The 20,489-nt window shown below is 42.6% G+C and overlaps 1 protein-coding gene across 1 annotated transcript in view; it reads left to right on the top strand.

The window, feature by feature from the left end:
- The window catches only part of syt1a (synaptotagmin Ia), a gene marked incomplete at its 3' end in the record, with an annotated part of 98,815 nt that overhangs the window by 55,530 nt on the left and 22,796 nt on the right, over positions 1–20,489 (top strand). The window contains exons 3-4 of the mRNA XM_083935561.1: positions 9,075–9,247; positions 12,061–12,186. Coding sequence (XP_083791687.1) covers positions 9,075–9,247; positions 12,061–12,186 — 299 coding nt within the window. The remainder of the gene's footprint in view (positions 1–9,074; positions 9,248–12,060; positions 12,187–20,489) is intronic.

Below are 20,489 nucleotides of genomic sequence, written 5' to 3'. Positions count from 1 at the left end.
TTGCTTAATCAGGCCACAGCGGGGAAAGGGCGTGGACAGAGTGTTGCTCTCATGAGCATAACAAGATATAATGTCAAGGTTAATTGACCAACAGGGTCCTGTCACACTGGATTAGCGTGGGCTGCTGGAAGTGGATATAACCCAGATGCAATATTACACATGCAAACACACCCTTTTAAATGCAACCATCAAACTCTATCCAGTTCATGAAAGCTTGCTGACAAATGTAATGTGCAGTGTGTTGCCAGGGATGTCGGAAGAGGAACTTATATTTGAAGTATCTGTCAATGTAAGTGGCAAGAACTAAAGCTGATCACAGGAAATTAATGCTTTTCTTGAAAGGATATCTGAATCTCAAGTCAATCTCACCACAAGGTCAACTAAAGTCGCTCTTCTGGAGCTTTCAACTGTATCCCAAGATCTTCCCCAGCAGATGGACATGCCGTGTTGTAATAGGACTGTTCAAATACTGAGACTTCATACATTTGACTGTAGCAGTCTGGTAGTTTACTCACAATGTTGGGGTTTGATTCTTTAGTTACACAACTTTTTACCAAAGATGAAAACTAATAAGATTGTATTGATACCTGTGCTGTTATCGGTGCGATTCCCATGTTGATTTGCGTTTCTTCCTCTTCGCCATGACTCATTCTTGCTGCATGTTTCCAGCAGCGTATGAGTTTGATGTCCCGTTGGTCTCATCTCATCTCATCTCATCTCATCTTCATCCGCTTATCCGGGGTCGGGTTGCTGGGGCAGCAGCTTTAGTAGGGGACCCCAAACTTCCCTTTCCCGGGCCACATTAACCAGCTCTAACTGGGGGATCCCAAGGCGTTCCCAGGCCAGTGTGGAGATATAATCTCTCCACCTAGTCCTGGGTCTTCCCCGAGGCCTCCTCTCAGCTGGACGTGTCTGGAACACCTCCCTAGGGAGGTGCCCAGGGTTCATCCTTACCAGATGATCCTGAACCACCTCAACTGTCCCGTTGATTGCACTGTTAAATTGGTGGGTGGAGTGAGGGTTCAGTGGTTACCACTGTCATCTCAGTCATTATAAAGAGAGGCTTTAATTCTCAGGTTTTTTCTCAGTAACAATCTCCTTCCACTTGTGTTGGTTTTCTTCAAGGGCTCGAGACAGTTAATATGTTAACCTCCACAACCTGCCTTCAAAGGGATTGTGGCATTGACAAGAGGATGAAGTTTGTTTATACAATCCTGCAGAGCAGAGTTTCAGACATTTTCTGTCACGCTTGAGCATTTTTTATCCACGTCCCACCCAGTAGGAATCAGAGAGTCGAGTTTCATTACTAAAGGAAACAGACTAAATCAACTTTACAGGATTATGTTCTGTGCTTGATTCCCCACACTGCCTTGTGCAAACTAGGGTACTAGCCAACAATCACAAAATTGCCACCAAAGGCTTTAAGGTCTATACAGAAAACAATGACCTTTGTCTTTAGAGCCACTGTAGAAGCAAAAGCTGTAAAATGTCTAAAGCTTAAAAACACACTACATGAGATTCAGGCAGATTTTGAGCCTGATTCTCCTCCTGACACCGTTCAGCAATGCCCTGATTCTTTGAGACTTCTAAAGATCATCTTGACAGATTTTCTTGTTGTGTGAGGTTTGTTAAAAGTGTTTTTTCACCATCTGCTGCTCGTAGGTCCATCCTGGTTGCACTGATTTCAAAAGCAAACATTGAACCTGACATAAACCTAGATATCTACGATCAGATACTCTGTTGTGAGTAAACGCTGAGGTCTCAGTCACGTGGGAAAGAACGGTAGCATATTAAGAACATACTGTCTGCTATTATATTTACACTTTGTCAACCATTAACGGCTTTTGAACTTGAAGAAATAACATTGTACAATTTTTACTCACCTCCGTCTGTTGCGTGTACAGTCCATGTTCACAGCCTCTCGATGACTTCAGCCATTTTTTTGAGCCTCCATGCAGTCACGGCTGGTCTATCCCATTCTTGTGAAGTCGATATCTCAGGAACCCCTGGATGGATTTTCTTTCAATTTGGCACAAATGTCCATCTGAACTCAAGGGTGACCTCACAAACACATTGTTGTCCATGACTCAAGAACTCCTACACTAATTATGACAGCATTTCACACAAATGTCTTGTAGGATAAAATGATGAAGTGATGACGTTTTCTACCCGATAGGTCAAAGGTCAACTTCACTGTGCCATCTAAATATCACTGTCCATTATTATACAACACCTTAACTCAGTTATTGAATTGGTGACTAATCTTGAGACTCTGGTAATTGTGTAGATCTGGAGAATAATAACACATTTTATTAAATTCCTTTGAAGAATTTGCTACATATATTGTGTGAGTCTGGACAGTTTGGATGTTCACTGCAACTTGACCGGTTTGCGGAGGAATTCAGCCGTAATTATTATTTCTTTTTTCCTCCTCCTTCCTTGAATTTTATGTACAAATAATGCAAAAACGTTGCCTGATGTCAGACCGAATTGTCAACTTGTTACGCTCCATTTTCATCTTCAGTCAACTCCATGGCGTGAGCTGATTTTGCGTTTGTTGACTCTTACGTCTGATTGTGCGAGATTTCCGGGGGGTCAGGGCTCTGAATGTCATCTGTTAGTGTGGTTTGGCCAAATCATTGCTCTCCATGCAATATAGGAACAAAACTAGTGAATGTATTATTACATTTCATACGTGTGGGGTCTCTCACATGTTCACCATCTGTTAGGATTGCAAAAACCTTTTAAGTGTGGGCCAGGCATAAGACAGCAGAGGGAAGAACTAATGGAGCACAGTGCAGTATATGTCACTCCCAGTGTCTAAAGTACTTCAAAGGTTTCTTCATTGTTTAGTGCTCTGGTGCCGTACACGTGCTGAAAAGAGATTTGCGCCTCGAGGAACGGCAAACATGGATTTCATCATGCGCAACCCGCCCATTAGAGAAACTCCATTTTCCATGCCATGTCGCTTGGCAGAACAAGAGATAAGTGTTGGGAGTTGAAGTGTAGTGCACATGCTGCCAATTCTCGTTCTCTCTTTCATTTTCTCGCTCTATTTCTCTCTCTTCTTCCCTCTCCCTCTCTCTACAGAGACAGTGCGAGAGGGGAGAGAGAGAGAGGGAGAAAAGACACTCACACAATGTAGTTAATTAGGGGATGCTTTTATTGCTTTCTGGGACTCAGGTTTCTTTAATTACGGAACACAGAAGTGTCTTTCACTGGAAGACGCACGCTTGATGAAAAAGATAAGGGCCGGGTTCATGCATTGATTTCGTCTGTAACTGGCTAAATGGCGTTCCATCAGGCGTCGACTCGTGAGCTTTGATGAAGTGCCAGAATGAGCATAGAGTGACATAAGCATTTAGGGGTTATAAAAGAGACAGTTTATGGTGTCTTTATTTTGATTTCTTTCTATTTGGGGTTAGTCTAAGTTCCTTTAGAGAAATGATTGCTTGTCGCTGTGGTTTGCCAACCTGTCACATCTGCACGTCCATGAAAAGAGTGTTACCTTACCTTACCTTGTGTTTGCGTTTGAATGTGTGAGGTAGAAGTAGCTGTTCAAGTGCTGAACTGTATCACAGGATCCTCAGGGCGCACTCACACTGTCCTTCCGTACCGGGCCAAAACAGGTTTTACGGGTAAAGTCTAGTGCGTTTGACCAGTGTGAGTGCAACCGCTCCGTGCCTAGCTGCGGTCAGCTTGCCGTCCACGGCCCGTTTGAGACAGGTGGGCTTTTGTAAAGCGTGTTTGCACATGTACGAGCACGAGCGTGAGCACGTGTACGAGCACGAGGCCTGCAGCGGCTCTGACGTCATTTTATGTGCGCCTGTTCGACATAGAAAAAAAAAAAAGACGGACCATGCACGGACATTTAACAACAACAACAACAATGGCGGTGAAAGGTTCACGTTGGTGTGATGCAGAGGTGGAGTGTTTACTGCAGATTTGGTCGATGAAAATATTCAAAAACAGTCGACAAGACGCACAAAAACTCTGAGGTCTATGGAAAGATTTGTAAACAAAGCGACGCATCGCCATGACGTCAATCAATGCGTGTGACGTGTTACGGCGTGATGACGTATAGGCAGCAAGAAGCATTCACCGAGGCCCAGGTAGTGTGAGTACAAACGGGCTGGCCAGCGTTGGGAGAGGGAGGGGGGGACAAGTACTCTAAAGCCCAGGGCACGGTACGGGCGGACAGTGTGAGTGCGCCCTCAGAAGTCTCCGGTGTTTAGCAGAAAACTGCAGAAGAAATTCTCTGCAAAGAGAACACATCTGGTTCTACGTTCTTTACTACTTTATTAATCTTTAATAAAGAATTAATTACATTTTTTTAGATCAACTATCTAAATGACATTGGGGTTTGCCAGGCCTGAAAAAAACAATGTGACTGAATTAGATACTTCTGGAAAACCTCCATCCAAAATCCATTTATTAACAACCTATTAACAGTTACAAGTATTTATAAATGTGTTACAAACATGTAGAACTACATTACAACTAAAGGATAAACACTGTGATTTATACACCCACATGGGTTTCTCAATGTTTACTTTAAACCAATAAGTCTGCAGTTATAAATGTTTATGTCATTAATAAAGGGGTTTTAACCTTTCTAGTCTACAGTTTTAAATGTTAATAAGTTGATGTCAACAATCCAACCAGTCTCCTGGATTTTTCTGAATCTTGCACCCCCAAATGAACCCTTATCAATGGCTTTTAAAGCATTAGTAAATGTTTTATTAGCCACGTAAAGCCATTAGTTATGCCTACTTGTAAACCCTTAAATAAATAGTCTCTAAATAAAAAGTGGCACCACAAATCTGTATGAAAAACAGAAATAAAAGTGCACACCACTCAACACTCAACATTTGGCTGACAAGATTTGCAATAGGCACCCAGTCCGACAAATTCTACCTGACCCACGGTTTATTGTCAGTATAGTCTTCTAAAGGAAATGCTGTCCGGTTTGGATGGCTCCCCGTAAACGAGTCCCATCCAGTGTCACCTCCATCACTGCACCGCTGCGGGGCAAGGCCAAAGCTTAGGTTTTTTTTTTAGAGAATCACTCACTGTTTTTCCTCGGAGGAGAGTGCTTATTGATTTTGTCAACAGAGCATCGATTTTTCTCCTTGCTCCGTCTCCCCTCGGACCTTGGCGCAGAAACCGCAGCTGAATGCTGGTGAGCAAAAACCCCAGAGTGATGGACTCTAATATACTTTTCTGTTTTGATGGGTCTTTTTGGAGTTTTTTAAAGATAAAGTCTTCACAGGTCTTGGCGTATTTGATCTATTGGTTTGATGGATTTACTGTATGTGCACCATTGAGCTTCTACCTACAATGAACCGTGATGGGAAACTGTATTTTGCCTTCTCAAGAGGATGGATATTTTGTTTCTTCAGTATATTTTAAATCCAAATTACCTCAGTCAAAAACATTCCTGTTTGTGTTCAGAGTAGAAAGCCCTGACAAAACGGAAAACATGCACCTAAAATTGGCTCATTTAACTGTTATTCCTTTCTATTAAAATGAGGAGGAGCTGCCAGGTGTTTGGTGTCTGCTGAGTAGAATGAAAGAGCAGCGATTATGACTGCTGAAGGGAGAAGTCTGTTGCAGAGGTCTCTCATTATTTTTCAGCCCATCTGGACTTTATGTCGTCTCTGCGCTACGTAAAGCAAACCACCTCTCCTTCCGTCATTATATTAACATGTAAGTGTGTGTGTGTGTGTGGTGCATACTGTAGCTATGCACAAGCACCAGGGAGCACTAGCTGTCTGCTGACTATCGTTGAGATGTGTCACTGTGTTTTGCAGCAGCCTGTTAGAGTTTAACTGTGTTGCTGCATGTCTGTAGGTGAAGGCTGGTTGTCCGATTTCTCCAGTTGGGTCCACACAGTAGAGACACGACATATGGTGGAGCAGGCTGTTCTCATACACCGTTCATACATATACCTATGGAAAGTAATGCACGGTAGTTCATATGTAATCCACATATTTATGACTACAGAAATTACGCCTTGAGCAAAAGTGTGCTAAACTCGTGGGACCTTCACCAGGGGGACCAAAGGTACTAAACCAAACCACAAGCTTTTCTCTAATCCTAATCCAGTAATAGAGGTACCTTAATGTCCACTTTCAGTGTTAAATGCAATGTCACATTTCTTAAGATATCATACAAATTGTTGTGCATAACTTATCGTAAAATATCATTCAAACATTTCATGAGAATGCATTGGGTGGAGGAAGCTACAACTCACACTTTTAATCATAAAAACGTAACCGAGCAGAAAATCTTGAGAGGTCTTGAAAAGCATTGATTTCAAAAGATCTACAAAGGTTTAAAGCAATACTTTATGATTTGATCAAAAACTGGTGTATGCATTTACAAACTTGTAAAACTACAAGCTCCCCATTTCACAAGTCTATGTATCAAATCCATCCAACTACTTTGTCTCTTTATTTCCATTTGTATTCATGGTGTCTTAAATATGTTGTGTTTAGGTGCTACACTGAAGATGCTGGATATGAAGTTAGAGAATAGGGGGACTACTATTCTGTACAAATGTTCATTAAGGTTGGGCGATATGTTAATTTTCCAACAGAGCCAGTGTCAGCTAAACAACCGACAATTGCCAATATATTCACGCATGTGTGTATTTATGTAGTTTTAGCTTAGAAATGTGTTCGAGCAGCAGGTTTGATACGTTGCAAAAGCTCTATTTACTATTTAAGTCTTATAAATAAAGAGAAAGGGGGGGAATAACAGAAAGGTAAAACATAACAAAGACTAGCTTAATTGCCCTGTAAACGTCTGCTGAGCAACCCGCTTAAAGGAACACCATTAAATTAGCCAAATAAAGTGAAAAAGATTGCCCCAAAAATGCCAGCCATCTATTTACTCAGCCAAAAGGAAATATATTTGTCAAATCGCTGAACTTTAATGTGCATTATAACCCAAATTTGAGTGCTGTGGTAAAGTTAAAGGTATGAACAAGCCCATACTTTGTGTTCAAACAAAACTAAAGTGGAAAAAACCTTGACAGATTAATTGATTTGCCTCTCCCACCTTTCTCCAAGCAACTGAATGCACCATGTGGGAGAGTTGGCCCTTGGCATAAGCACAGCACAATAAAGTGACACAAAAGAAGACATCGAGTTATGGATTTATTTAGTTTCTCTTAGTTGAGTTTGAGGTTAAAACATTCAGAAACAAATTCTAAATCCAAAACTTAGCCTAAAGGTTTCAACACATAACAAGCAGTGTGATCAGTGTTTGGTTACGCCAGCTCCACTCTCTTCACACAAAAACAATTAGGTTCAGCTGGAGGGCATAAAAATGTAATAAAAAATGTTTCGACAAGGACGTGATTACTTGGAAATTAGAGAGACTCAATCTCTGTTGTTCTCTAAATTCCTCTAAACTGAAATGTTGAATTTAACCATTGAGCTGAGGCCTTTTTGTGTGCGGAGCAGTTCTGCCTCTGTGAATGGTTCTTGTCTAAAACTCTAAGCCGTAAAACTCTAAACAAAAAGCTTCTTTCATACTGTTTTTAAAGGTTAATGCAGCAGCAGAGAGCATGTGAACAATGTGTGTCCAACCCCTGTGAACCTCTGTGATTTTACTGCATCATTGGCTTGTCATGGCCGTGCCACTGTTAATGCCTCTCAAGCTCACCCTGCAAAATTGCCACCGCTCTCAGTCCCGGCAAGTTCTGTGTAGTCGTGATTGCCGTGAAAGCATCAGCTGTCTGAGAATCTTTTGTATAAATGGCAAGTGGAAAATGCCAACATCTGTTACTTCCACTAAATTGGCTGAAGCTGTTCAGTCGGGTCTCGTCCTGCTACTCAGTACCGGTCGTTAGGAGTCTGCCACGTATTGATGGACCCGGGCGCCGGCTTATAGGTGCTGATCCAGTGTGCAGACACACACATTTGCCTGCTTTTTATCTCGCCTCTGCCAGTTGGTAAAATCACTACTTTTTGGGACTTCAAATGCTACTCTGGCTCAGTTGACTGAAATGAATACAATCGTATTTATAGTGTCAAATCATAACAAAAGTTATCTCAAGACACTTTACATATAGAGTAGGTAAAGATCACACTTGACTTATTCATGATTTACAGAGACCCAACAATTCCTCCATTCGCAAACAGCATCAGGACCAGCATCAGGACCGGCAACATGGCGACGAAAACCTTTGGACGTCTAGGTCTGACTAGTAATTAAATCTAAGGGCGTACTCACACTGTCCCCGGGCTTTAGGGTACTTGTCCCCCCCTCCAGGCCCGTTTGTACCCACACTGCCTGGGCCTCGGCAAATGCATCTTGCCTGTCCATGCGTCATCACGCCGTAACACGTCACACGCATTGATGACGTCATCGCGATACGTCGCTTTGTTTACAAATCTTTCCGTAGACCTCAGAGTTTTTGTGCGTCTTGTCGACTGTTTTTGAATGTTTTCATCGACCAAATCTGCAGTAAACACTCCACCTCCGCATCACACCAACGTGAACCTTTCACCGCCATTGTTTTTAAATGTCCGCGCATGGTCCGTCTTTTTTTTTTCTATGTCCGAACAGGCGCACATAAAATGACGTCAGAGCCGCCATAGGCCTCGTGCTAGTGCTTGTACGCGTGCGCACGCTCGTGCTCGTACATGTGCAAACGCGCTCTACAAAAGCCCACCTCTCTCAAACGGGCCGTGGTCGGCAAGCATGCCGCAAATAGGCGCGGAACGGTTGCACTCACACTGGTCAAACGAGCTAGGCTTTACCCGTAAGACCTGTTTGGGCACGGTACGGATGGACAGTGTGAGTGCACCCTAAGCCAAAGTATCTTTGTAAAACCAGCCACTGAGCTTGTGCATCAACTACGGCTCCAATGACAGTGAGCTCATTCTTTAACTATGTGGTATGGGATCGGTGCATAGAGTTGCCTGCCAGTACCAATACCCACATTTAAGTAATAATAGGTGGACATCTGGAACAACTCTAATGGAAATGTTGTTTTCTTCAACGTTTGATTTCTCCCATAAGATTAATCCAAACTCTTTCGTGTTTGCTCTTTCCCCCAGTGCCATCATGGGCCATCGTCTCTATCGCCTTCGTGGCTATCATCCTGGTGTTAGCGTGCTGCTTCTGCGTCTGCAAAAAATGCATATTCAAGAAGAGAAACAAAAAGAAGGGCAAAGACAAGGGCAAGAATGCCATCAACATGATGGACGTCAAAGACGGAGCCAAAACCGAGGTAAAGACTTTGAACTTTTGTGGCTTCAAAAAGTCCAGAAACGTTTCCCTTAGTAACACTCAGAACATTTTGTTTTTGCTGGATCCTTTTTTAATGTGTACGCCGAAACGCTAGAAGTTAACTTAAGAAATATGCCTTAAATATATCCAATAATGTCTAGTGCTTTTAAGGTGTTTTTTATGCTGTTTGACTTGCTTTTACGTATAGTTTTAGTGCTTCTAATGCTGTTTGATGACAGTTTTGATTGCACATTTGCCGTTCCTCCATCGATACATTAAGTTGTGTTTTTCCCGACAGTTTGAAAATAATTGCACTGAAAATATGACAGTCAAAAACATCTCTATTGTTAATGCAATGGCTGCTACTGTACTGCATCTATTTATGTATTAATTGCTGCCAGAGTGATACAGCAGTATTACTTACTGTGATATTTCACCGCTTAATTAAAAATAAAAAAACAGTTTAATTACAGGAGAGTTAATGGAAGCCATTTAAACGGCTGCAGATTGAAGAGAGAGTATTTGGATCTCTTTATTTCTCCTACTGTTGGTTCCTGTGAGTGTTTCTTTTTGTCATATGAGGACCCGCTCACATGTTGAAGAGTGTGAGTAACGTTTGCCGTGTAATGAAGTGGTATCCACCCAGAGAAATGACATCACCAAACCATAAACAGTGTAATTGAACCCTACCTTTCTAACAGTACAGAACCGGGAAAAGCAAAGAAACTCTGACACTTCAGATGGAGTTAGCACACTAATTGCACCGGCGGAGCGTCATTATACCGCCGTTCCTCGCTGGAATCGTGTACAAAGTGTGTTTAATTTGCTGCAACACCTCTGCTATCAGAGGCGGATCAGAATAATAGGCAGAAATGTTTTCATACTTCATTACTTATTGTAGAAGAAAGCATAAATTAGGACTTAAATGTTAAAGACTCACTTTTTTATGTAACAGAGAGCAGCTTTAACAGTCAGCAAGTACAGCACATCACTTGTACTTGTTAGATTTCCCACTAATTCCCTATATTATAGCTGCGTTAGGCCCATCATATTTTTATTTTCAAATAGTCACTAATCAAAATAAGAGGCGTCAGTTACCGGTCGGTCGCCCTAATAGCTAATCTCTGAGATCTGTGAATCTGCCACTTCGGAGGCAAACGGTCATTTCTCCTGGTGTGCCCAGACTCTGGTGTGTTAACTCCTGTGTGTGGTTGTTTTAATTTGTGTTTCTTCCTTCTATGTCCTCCTTATCTGTGTTGTGTCTGATGACTGTTCGGGATGGTCACTGGCGGTAGGTTCCAAATTGCTGTTGGATCTTCTTTAGCCTGCTGCTCTGATGTTTTTTTTTTTTTATAGCCTCTTGACAACAACTTACTCCCATAGAACCAAATATATGTAACTATGCACACAGTACATGTATATCTACGGTATATATGTGTGTACAACCTGCATATACACATATATATATGAATGAAATAACACTGGGGTGCGCATTGACAAGGTTGAACCATGCTGATTTTTTTTGTGCCAAGCTAAAGTCTCCTGCCTTTTGAATCTTTCAATTTCCATTTCAAACGAGCAAACTTAGAATGATTGAGAGGCTCCTCATGTAAATGTTCCTTTTGAAACGGGCGATGAAAAGGACGCTTTTGACGTACGGTTGAATTTGCATTCACATCTGTCAACCCAGGTGAAACAGACAGTGCCTTTTCCTGGAGCGCAGATGCGTAAAGAAATTGGATTAACCTTTTTAAAATCGGATGAATTACACGTTTTGATGAATTAAGGGATTTATTTCCTCAATCATTTTACCTGCTTTGCTTTTTAATGTGTCAAAAAGAAAAACCGCTCAATTTTGGATTAGCGCCCAAAAGGCAGAGACCAAAGTGGCTCACAGGATAAAATATTTCAAACCAATCAGTGTTGTTCAGCCTTTTTGCTTTCACATGAGCAACTTGAGAAACCAACAGGAGCAGGCCCCTTTTTTACCAAACACCTCCCACCCACCGCTGGCATGATGCTTCTAGCTACCATTGGGGTTAAGGGATGACATGATGAAAGCTTTAGGGCTTATGATGAAAATGCGACTGTATGTCTTGAGGGCGTGAGCAGACTTGGGGAATGGGGGAGTCACACGAGAGCACTGGTTTGTGCGACAGAGAATGCTCTGCATGCCTAACGAAAGAGACATCTTGGAAGGCAACTTTTGACGATGAATGAATGACCTTGAGAGCTAGTCTTTGCCTCTTCAATCGCATGTTGGTCTAAACAAAACCCCTTTACCCCCCCACCACCACCTGCTACCCTTACCTCAGTGCCAGGCTAGCGACAAGGGCAACTTCACTCCTCACTCTGCTACTTCAGACTCTTCCCAGTTGATATGTGTTTTTGCCAGAAACTTGATCTGCTTGATCTTTTCTGGAAGCATCTCTCTCTCTCTCTCCTTCTTTCTGTCCTCTCTCTATGTCTCTCCCCCTTCTTCCTCTAATGCCTGCCCATTGCTCTCATCTCTGGCGACATCATTTGATCTTTCCTCCCCTTTAGACAGATACACCCAGAGATTGATAGAAAAGCATCATCAGGGGGACCAGGCCCGGGGCTTTAGTGCATCACAGAGCATGTCCTGGTGTTAACTGCTGTGGTGTTTTAGTGCTTGCTTCCCTCCACCCCCGTTTTCCCCCTTTACACCATAAAACAAATGGCAGCTTTTACAGGAGTAGGTCCACCGGCAGGACCTGGGCGGGGAACGGCTGGCTGGGTGCTAGCATCAGCGACAAACAGGCGACACTGACTCTTGGTGGGTGTCTCCTTCAGGCCTTGAAGGATGAGGAGGATGCGGAGACAGGGCTGACTGAAACGGAGACAGAGGCAGAGCCCAAGGAGGACCAGAAACTGGGCAAATTACAATACTCCCTGGATTACAATTTCACAGAGAATACGGTAAGGATCTGTTCTCCGAATCTCTCTGTGTGTCTCGTTGTTGCGAAAGGTCCTCCTTCGTAAGTATGGTCACACCCAACTTCTTGAGTGGGTCCAACTTTTTGTCATCTCTCGAGAGATTAAACAGGACCCAACCCAGGTTTTGCACAACATTCTCCTTTTGTTGACTTACCACTGCTGTAAACACAGTTCGGTCACTGAAGCTTGAGAGAGGCAATCTCACAGGGATATCATGGCGGTTCGAGTTTGTGCATTCGCTACCGAGCCTTGCAAAAGATACAGTACACTATTGGGATTTAGTTCGCCTCTGAATTTGTTTCTACTTGATTGAAAGCGGCCCCCGCTGATACCCATCTGCTTTATGTTTTCAAGCGGCTGAGTTTTAAAAAAGCCGAATGAGGAAGCACATCAACTTCCCGGCACCAGATGTTGTGTGACAGATAATAGACACGGTGCGTGAACACAGCACTGTCCCTCACCGGGCTAGCTAGCTCCCCATTATAAACACAAGTGACAGCCAGTGATTAGACAGGAACACAACTCCCGTACACACCGACTCACACACCGGCATAGGTACATATCCTTTATTTACACATCAACAACAGCGAAATGTGTGTGTCATGCAGTTTGTGTTCCCTGGAGCTTCAATGGTTAGTCGGCTAATCAGTTAGTCGATCAAAAAAATGGCAACTTTTTCTTTAAAGATTCATTTTTTGGCAGTCTTTCAAGCCTTTATTATTATATAGGACCTTCAGCCTCTTTACATTGGGGGACCGCTCTAACCACTCAGCCACCGGGCCCCCAATTGGCAGCTATTTTGATAATTTCTTAATTGTTGAAGTCATTTTTCATGCAAAAACTTCCAGTAACTGTGAAGTTTTTCACTATTTTCTGACATTTTACCAAACGATGAATTGAGAAAATAATCGATAATGCCCTAGTGTCTCCTTCAGTCATTTTCATTTTCAATATGATATATGCCCCTTTGCAATACTCATCAATGCAAAGATTATGTCAATAATGGTGCTAATGCAATGCAAACCCATTAGTGGTCAGTCAACCAGACTCTTATTTCTTTTAAATGAAATAATGAGAAAGTATTGAGGCGTTTCATGAAGAAGGGACGATGTTATGTGGACAAAATTATATTTTTCACACAGGGGTCTGTCATGTATTTTGAGTCAGTGGCAGGTTTCTCTATGAGGTCCTTTGATTACACCGGTAATAAGCTCCACAGTGGAGCTAAAGTGTAATGAATGGATGGCAGTTTTCACACATTGTGACAATGACCTGGGAGAAAACCGCACACGCCTCATTGCCACTGCGGCTGCCTCTGACATTAAAGAAACTCGCAACAGACAGACCGGAAAAACCCAGGGAGGCAGCCGCTCATCTGACCCACTTTCAGCTCTGTGACGGACACAGTCCAGAGGCACGGTGGCCTTCAGGCTCTTCAGCCCGTGCAATCAGTGTGAGCACCACAGAACTGCTCGAGGAGAACGGGCACAGGTGATTGGTTTAATGTCTTTGCTGTGGGTTTTTGAAGTAGAAGGCCATTTTGGAAATTTCCATTTTTACTGAACACACAGCAGCTGCTAAAGAGATGATGTAATGGAGAACAATGGTTAGGAAAACGGGCAGTGAAGATGATATTCGATCACCGTTGAAGCATGAAGATTTTACTTTACAGTTGTTCCTTTAATACTTGACGAGATTAAATGTCATTGTTCCAAGTCTGTACCATTTAAAATGACGTTCATATTGGACGGTTTTACAGCAAACGATTTAATGAGAGATATATATTCCAAACTCCTCTAAAGGCAAGTGTTGACATGAAAGCAAATATTACACAGCAATAGTGCTACTTTTTTTTCCTTGAAGTTCAATTTCCTGACATTTCACTCCGCAAAAAACGGGTATGAGGATTATAAAACGCCAACAAAGGAAGCTCGTGGGTAGTAAAGACTGCTCTCTTTACTCCTTTCAACCTTGACAAAATCAGGTTAAAATGTCTAGATACTAGATCCACTTATTCTGTTTTTACCTTTCACAATAAAAGCCTGTTGAGCGGGCAAGCATTTTTGTGTCGTCTATTCATCACAAAGTTGAGGTGACTAATGGGTGTGTACAGGAGCTTGTTTAACCATCATATTCAAGGTTTGTATGGGTGCTTGAAATCCTTGAAAATGCTTGAATTTTAATGTGTTTTCGAGATTTGAAAAGTGCTTGAATTCTGGATAAATTGTTTGAAAATGCTTGAAATTGCATCTGCATTTCTTTCACAACAAACCGCTTTAGAGTAGAAATAAAATAAGTCAGAGCCTGTAATTAAATTGTGAAATAATCATTTTCAGTTTTTATGTGTTCATAGAAATATACAGTATTATTTTACCACAGCTGTAAGATGCTGGGAAAGCTGGAATATGGACCTTGAAAGTGCTTGAATTTGACCTTTGAAAAGTTGTATGAACTCTACATATTACACTGCAGTTTCCTCGTCCCAGCACAGACCAATATTTAATGCCTTTTTGTGCCTTGTAACTATGATCTTGGGCGACACGGTGTGATGGTGGTTAGCACTGTCGCCTCACAGTGAGAGGGTTCCTGGTTTGAATCCCTTCTGTGTGGAGTTTGCATGTTCTCCCCGTGTCTGCGTGGGTTTTCTCCGGGTTCTCCGGTTTCCTCCCACAGTCCAAAGACGTGCAGGTGTTGGGTTCATTGATGACTCTAAATCACCCGTAGGTGTGAATGGTTGTCTGTCTCTGTTCGTCTCTATGTGCCCTGTGATAAACTGGCGTCCTGTCCAGGGGGGACCCCGCCTCACGCCCGACCCCGACAGGGACAAGCGGTTGAAGATGAACGAATGAATGACTGAACTATAATCTTTCTATAACGGCAAGCAAAAGAGTTTTAGTTACTTTACAAAACCTTAATGAGGAGTTTATTTATATAAACCACAAACTTTCCCCAATCTTGCACAGATTTAGAACGATGACATATTGACAGGTTACAACCAAAAGTGTCTTCATTGAATGTGATCTTCAGGGTTTTGCGGGATCATCCAATATAAAGCATCTGTCCGGTGAGTTTGATAGATAGATAGATAGATAGATAGATAACTTTATTTATCCCCGAGGGGAAATTAGGTCATCTTAGCAGCGGTACAGGGCAATCAGAAGTACAGTGAAAGTGTTTGTTTGAAAGTGAAAACCTGTATCTAACTTGTCTGAATCAGATTTGTATCCAGTTGGATTTTTATATATGAAATGTCAGCAGTGAAGGGGAGAATCCCAAACGGCCTCTTTAAGTAGGGCTGCTTGTGGAAACTGTGACTTTTGGTGAAACCGAAGAAGTAAAAAACTCTCACCAATGAGCTTCTAGGGCTGGCTAATGGGACTCGATCCCGGATTTACCAAGTACCAAGTAGTATCAAAACTTCTCCAGTAGACTGATACCTGCATTTGATGCTTTTTTGTGCCCAGATTTAGTAAAAAATATAATTTACATGGTTTTCCCAATCATCACAAGGGTTATTTGATTTAATGCAACATGTGATCGGCGCACTGGTGGGCATTGTGGCTGCATTTTACGCAACTGAATGCTTCCATTCACATTATGGGTTTTGAATGAGGTAGAAAAATTAAGTACTCTATTAGTATCTGTATCACTCTTAGGGTACTGTTATTGGTACTGGTACCGTAGTTCTTTATGATACCTTGCACTATGAGCTACACATGTATTTGTCTTACCAATTCATCTCCAAAATTTGAAAATGTTTCTCATATAAGATCCTGCTATGGGCATTATTAGATGTTATATTATCAGGATTAAAAGAGGCTTTCCCTTGACGGCCTAAACTGGCAGTGAATGTTCAACCCTGCCAAGAAAAAAGGAGGAAGCACTGGATTGTGTGTGTCGAGAGACTGAGGCAAGAAGACATGCAGATTAATGTCGGGTCCTCGTGGCGAAGATTCTCAGCTTTGTTTCTGTCTGTTAACCACCACAAATGGCTGCTGCCCCCCGGTGTTGATGACTCTGGCTTTACACGCTAATGAGACGAAAAGGTTTTTTGAAAAAGATCCAAATCACTCAGGGAGCGAACGATGCGGCTACTTCAGGCTCATACGCAGCAAATGAACCACAAAGAGTACCCTCAGCACAGCAGGGAGAGAATTAAAATGCCATTCCTACTTTCAACATCATTACCATATTCATTGCTCCTTTCGCAGGTCTGGCCTCGTGCATTGTGTCCAATCCAGAGTATGTGAATTTTGAACTCATTATCGAGGAGAGATGCATTTCAAAAGCATCCGCGTTCTCCTTTTGTTTCAGAATTTTCCAGAGACGGTTCACTTGCTGCTGCACCAGGAAATAGTCATATAAAGGTCTTCTATGGAAGTGCGCCTGTGTGTGTTTGTGTGAAGTGGTCACAGCAGAGCCCGTGATGCATGTGGGACAAAGCTGTCCAAAGATAAGCTGCCAAGAGCTGAATACACCATCCTGTACTCGTTCTAGCCAGCGTACCGCTCACTGGACGGAAGAGTAACGCACAAACAGAGAGGGGTTAACAGCAGCAGCCCTTTGTTGTGTTAGAGTCCTTAGTTAAACAGAAACAGCCACACAGATGTGCAAACACGCAGTCACAGTTGTGTTTTTTTTATTTATTTGGTTTAGGGCCCTCTCACACTTACCTTGTTTTGTTCTGGACTTTCAGACTTTTGAGTTTGATCCAAACCAAATTTCCCGGTGTTTGATGATTAACAGTTAAAACCGAATGTGTCTTTGCTGTAGTTTCTGTCAAATCAGTTGTTTGAGAAAATAAATGGGCTAATTGGAAATTCAGGGCACACTCACACTGTCCTTCCGCACCGCGGAGCACCGCTTTAGGGTACTTGTCCCCCCTCCCTCTCCCCCCGAGCCCCAGGCCCGTTTGTACTCACACTGCCAGGGCCGGCCAATGCTTCTTGCTGCTTATACGTCATCACGCTGTAAAACGTCACACGCATTGATGACGTCATCGCGATGCTTCGCTTTGTTTACAAATCTTTCCGTAGACCTCAGAGTTTTTGTGCGTCTTGTCGACTGTTTTTGAATCTTTTCATCGACCAAATCTGCAGTAAACACTCCACCTCCGCATCACACCAACGTGAACCTTTCACCGCCATTGTTGTTGTTAAATATCCGCGCATGGTCCCTCCTTCTATTTTCTATGTCCGAACAGGTGCACATAATTGACGTCAGAACCGCCATAGGGATCATGCTCGTACACGCGCTCGTGCTCGTACATGTGCAAACGCGCTCTACAAAAGCCCACCTCTTTCAAGCGGGCCGTGGACGGCCAGCTGACCGCAGTAATGCGCGGAGCGGTTGCACTCACACTGGTCAAACACAATAGGCTTTAGCTGAAAAAACGGTTTTGGCCCGGTGCGGAAGGACAGTGTGAGTGCGCCCTCAGAGGTATTTCAATGGGATACAACTGTAAAATTACGTTTATGATGCCGATAATGTTCCGTTTTTCTACGCTGATATAGAGGTGTTAATTCAGTTCAACAGCTGAACCGTGCTGCGACGAAAAGAGAGACTTTCAGATTAATAACGGGAAGTTTCTGCAGGCTATTGTCAAGTTATAAGAGTAGGTAAGCTCCTTTAAGGTAAAGCTCAAGTGTGTGGTCAAGCCAGAGAGAGAGTGATGGTGGGTGCGTTCAGAGGAGACAGCTGTCAGAGATCAGAGCAGAGGAGAATTAGCAGTTCAGTTGTGGTGGTAGTAAATGTACAGTAGATGTTTAAGTTTGTACATGAGTAAATGGGTTAGGGTTAAAAGCTGCAGCTCCGCAAAGACCCAAGTTAAGTTCCTGTGTCTTGCTTCTCATCTGCTGAACCGGAAAAAGGAAAAACAACACAACAACAAAACAAAAAAAAACATGTGGAGAGCTTGAGTCAATAGGAAAAAAACCTCAAAATTCAGACACTAGAGAAAGGTTACGAGAGGACGGGGGAAATGAACGACATCACATGTACACAGTGATGCAAAAATGTAAACCCCGGTTCGACTCCCATGTGTGAAAAGGCCGTTAATCTCAAAGCTGTGATGATCGACCGTCAGGCGTTTAAAATAATTTCACAATTAGTGCTGAAATAGAAGGTTATTTGATTCGTAGAACCATAGAAGTTCAAAGTTAGAGGAGTCACTGCTTCTGGAAGTGTTTTTCCACGCCCCCACCACAGCGACTTCCTGGTTGATCCATTAAGGAAGTGCCAAAAACTGCAGTTTGTCCAATGGCCACTAGGGGGCAGGTTTCATAATAGAGCAGTTTCTCATTGACCCCCATGTTAAATTGTCCGTTTTCACAGCATAATGAATAATTTAAGGCCTGTACAAACAAAATTCTCGTCTCTTTGTTTAGGTCATATCACCATGACACTGAGGGGGGTGATTGTTTGTACCAGGCTAGTTTTTAGGTTATTGGAGGTTAAGGTTTATGAATAATTAGGGGCGCGGCCTCTTAATTGACAGCTAGCTGCTGGCCCTCACAAATAAAATGTAGTTAATGTAAAATGCTCTGGCTATAATGTGTAAACTACACACTGTGCACACAAGAGATGAAGCAGTTTAAATAAAATAGAAGCAGCTGGAAAATTACAATTTCACACCATATTACCCAGTTATTGTAATTGAAGGTGGCTTTCCAAAAAGCCTCTCACTTAACCCAATTTTGAGAGCATGAGCGCAGATAAGGGAATTTACAAAGAATAAGCTCAGTAGACTCACAGTTTGGGACTCAATGAAATTTGAGGGGGGGGTAAAAATGTTTTCTACTTTCAGGAGTGCTCTCTGCTTGGTTTGGTTTTGAGCAAAGGTGTTCTGGGAGAACCCATCTTTGTGTCGGTGTCGTTAACGTCAGAGAAAAAGGTTAGAATTAGTCGGTGCAGCAAACTGCATATCAACACTTCCAACCTAAATCTTCCGAAGCACTAGGGCCTCCCTCCTCTCCCAGTAAAGATGGCGTGACATGTGGTGTCTGCCACACACTGTGCTTGATGGATGGGGCTGGAAATCAGAAGGACAGCATGCAAGGATGATTGCTACACTGAAAATCCAAGTGCCACTTTACAGCAGTGCGGACCGCTGTTACGTTTAGGCGCTGGCTAAATGACACCTGGAATAATGGTACATCTTTTATGCAACTATGTCGCAGCGAATTATCCTGATAAGCTACCGTTACAGAAGACCTATATGTATCTCAAAGCGGTTCAGTGTTTTCAGTGTGATTTCAAGGCGATGTCGAGAAAATGTTGTGCACAACCTCGGGGAGCAGTTCATTAATGGAGGATACTCCATACTTTCCATGGTGTTCTCGTCCTGTGTTCACTATTGTCAAGTGTGGTGTTTGTGTGTGAATACAGTGTACGTGTGTGTGTGTGTGTGTGTATCAGTACGTGGACACCATCTCACAAAGACCTTTCCTTACTGGAATCCCACCACCATCCAATGAACATCCTGATATAAAGGTAGATATAGAAGCTACTGTATAATACGGGAAATGGTAACGTAAATTATTCCACATACACAGAAACTGGTCATACTCAAAGAAAGATGAAGTGCAGGGTTATGTAAAGTACAGAATATTTAGCTCATTTGGAGTTTTATTCATATAAAAGAAATACTGTCAGGGGAAGAGCTGCTCTAAAGGCTGAAATAACCTCATTAGTCAAATTAAACATTATTGTGTTCTTGCAAATTGCCTGTTTTTAAAAGCTGAAGGAGCAGATGGAAGCCAAATACACTTAAATGAATATTTCGCCCTCAAAATGATTATTTGTTCATCAGTTACTCACCTAGGGACTGGGTTGAACGGAGCAAATGTCAGACTGGAGATGGAAATAGAGAGTAACAAGTTTATTTACCTCCTCATACCTCCTTCCCTTTTTCTCAAAGGTATCTCAGAAGACTAAAATGATTATTATTTTTATTCCTTAAGCATTTTAAACTCCTCCCTTTAGAGCAAAAATCATATAAATCTACGGTTTTCTGTCTTTAAAGTATGTTTCCCGTCACATTGTTATGGATACGGTGATTACCAACTGGATACACTTCCTTCCGTCCTTGTTTCCTACTTTTGTTGTCGTTGTGTGACTGGTAGCACCGCACACTAAACTGACGCAGCTCCCGACAGCTGTAGAGCTCCATGGCTGAGTGCCCTGGTCAGCCTCCAGATTGCTGCTTGATGGCCGCCTGATAGGAAGTTGATTGACTGACGAGCCGGGCCTCCTGAGAGGCCTTTGAGTAGAGACTCTGACTGGCA

This window comes from Echiichthys vipera, assembly GCF_963691815.1.
Source record: "Echiichthys vipera genome assembly, chromosome: 20".
Taxonomy (NCBI): domain Eukaryota; kingdom Metazoa; phylum Chordata; class Actinopteri; order Perciformes; family Trachinidae; genus Echiichthys; species Echiichthys vipera.
This window is presented reverse-complemented; position numbering and strand designations above follow the sequence as displayed.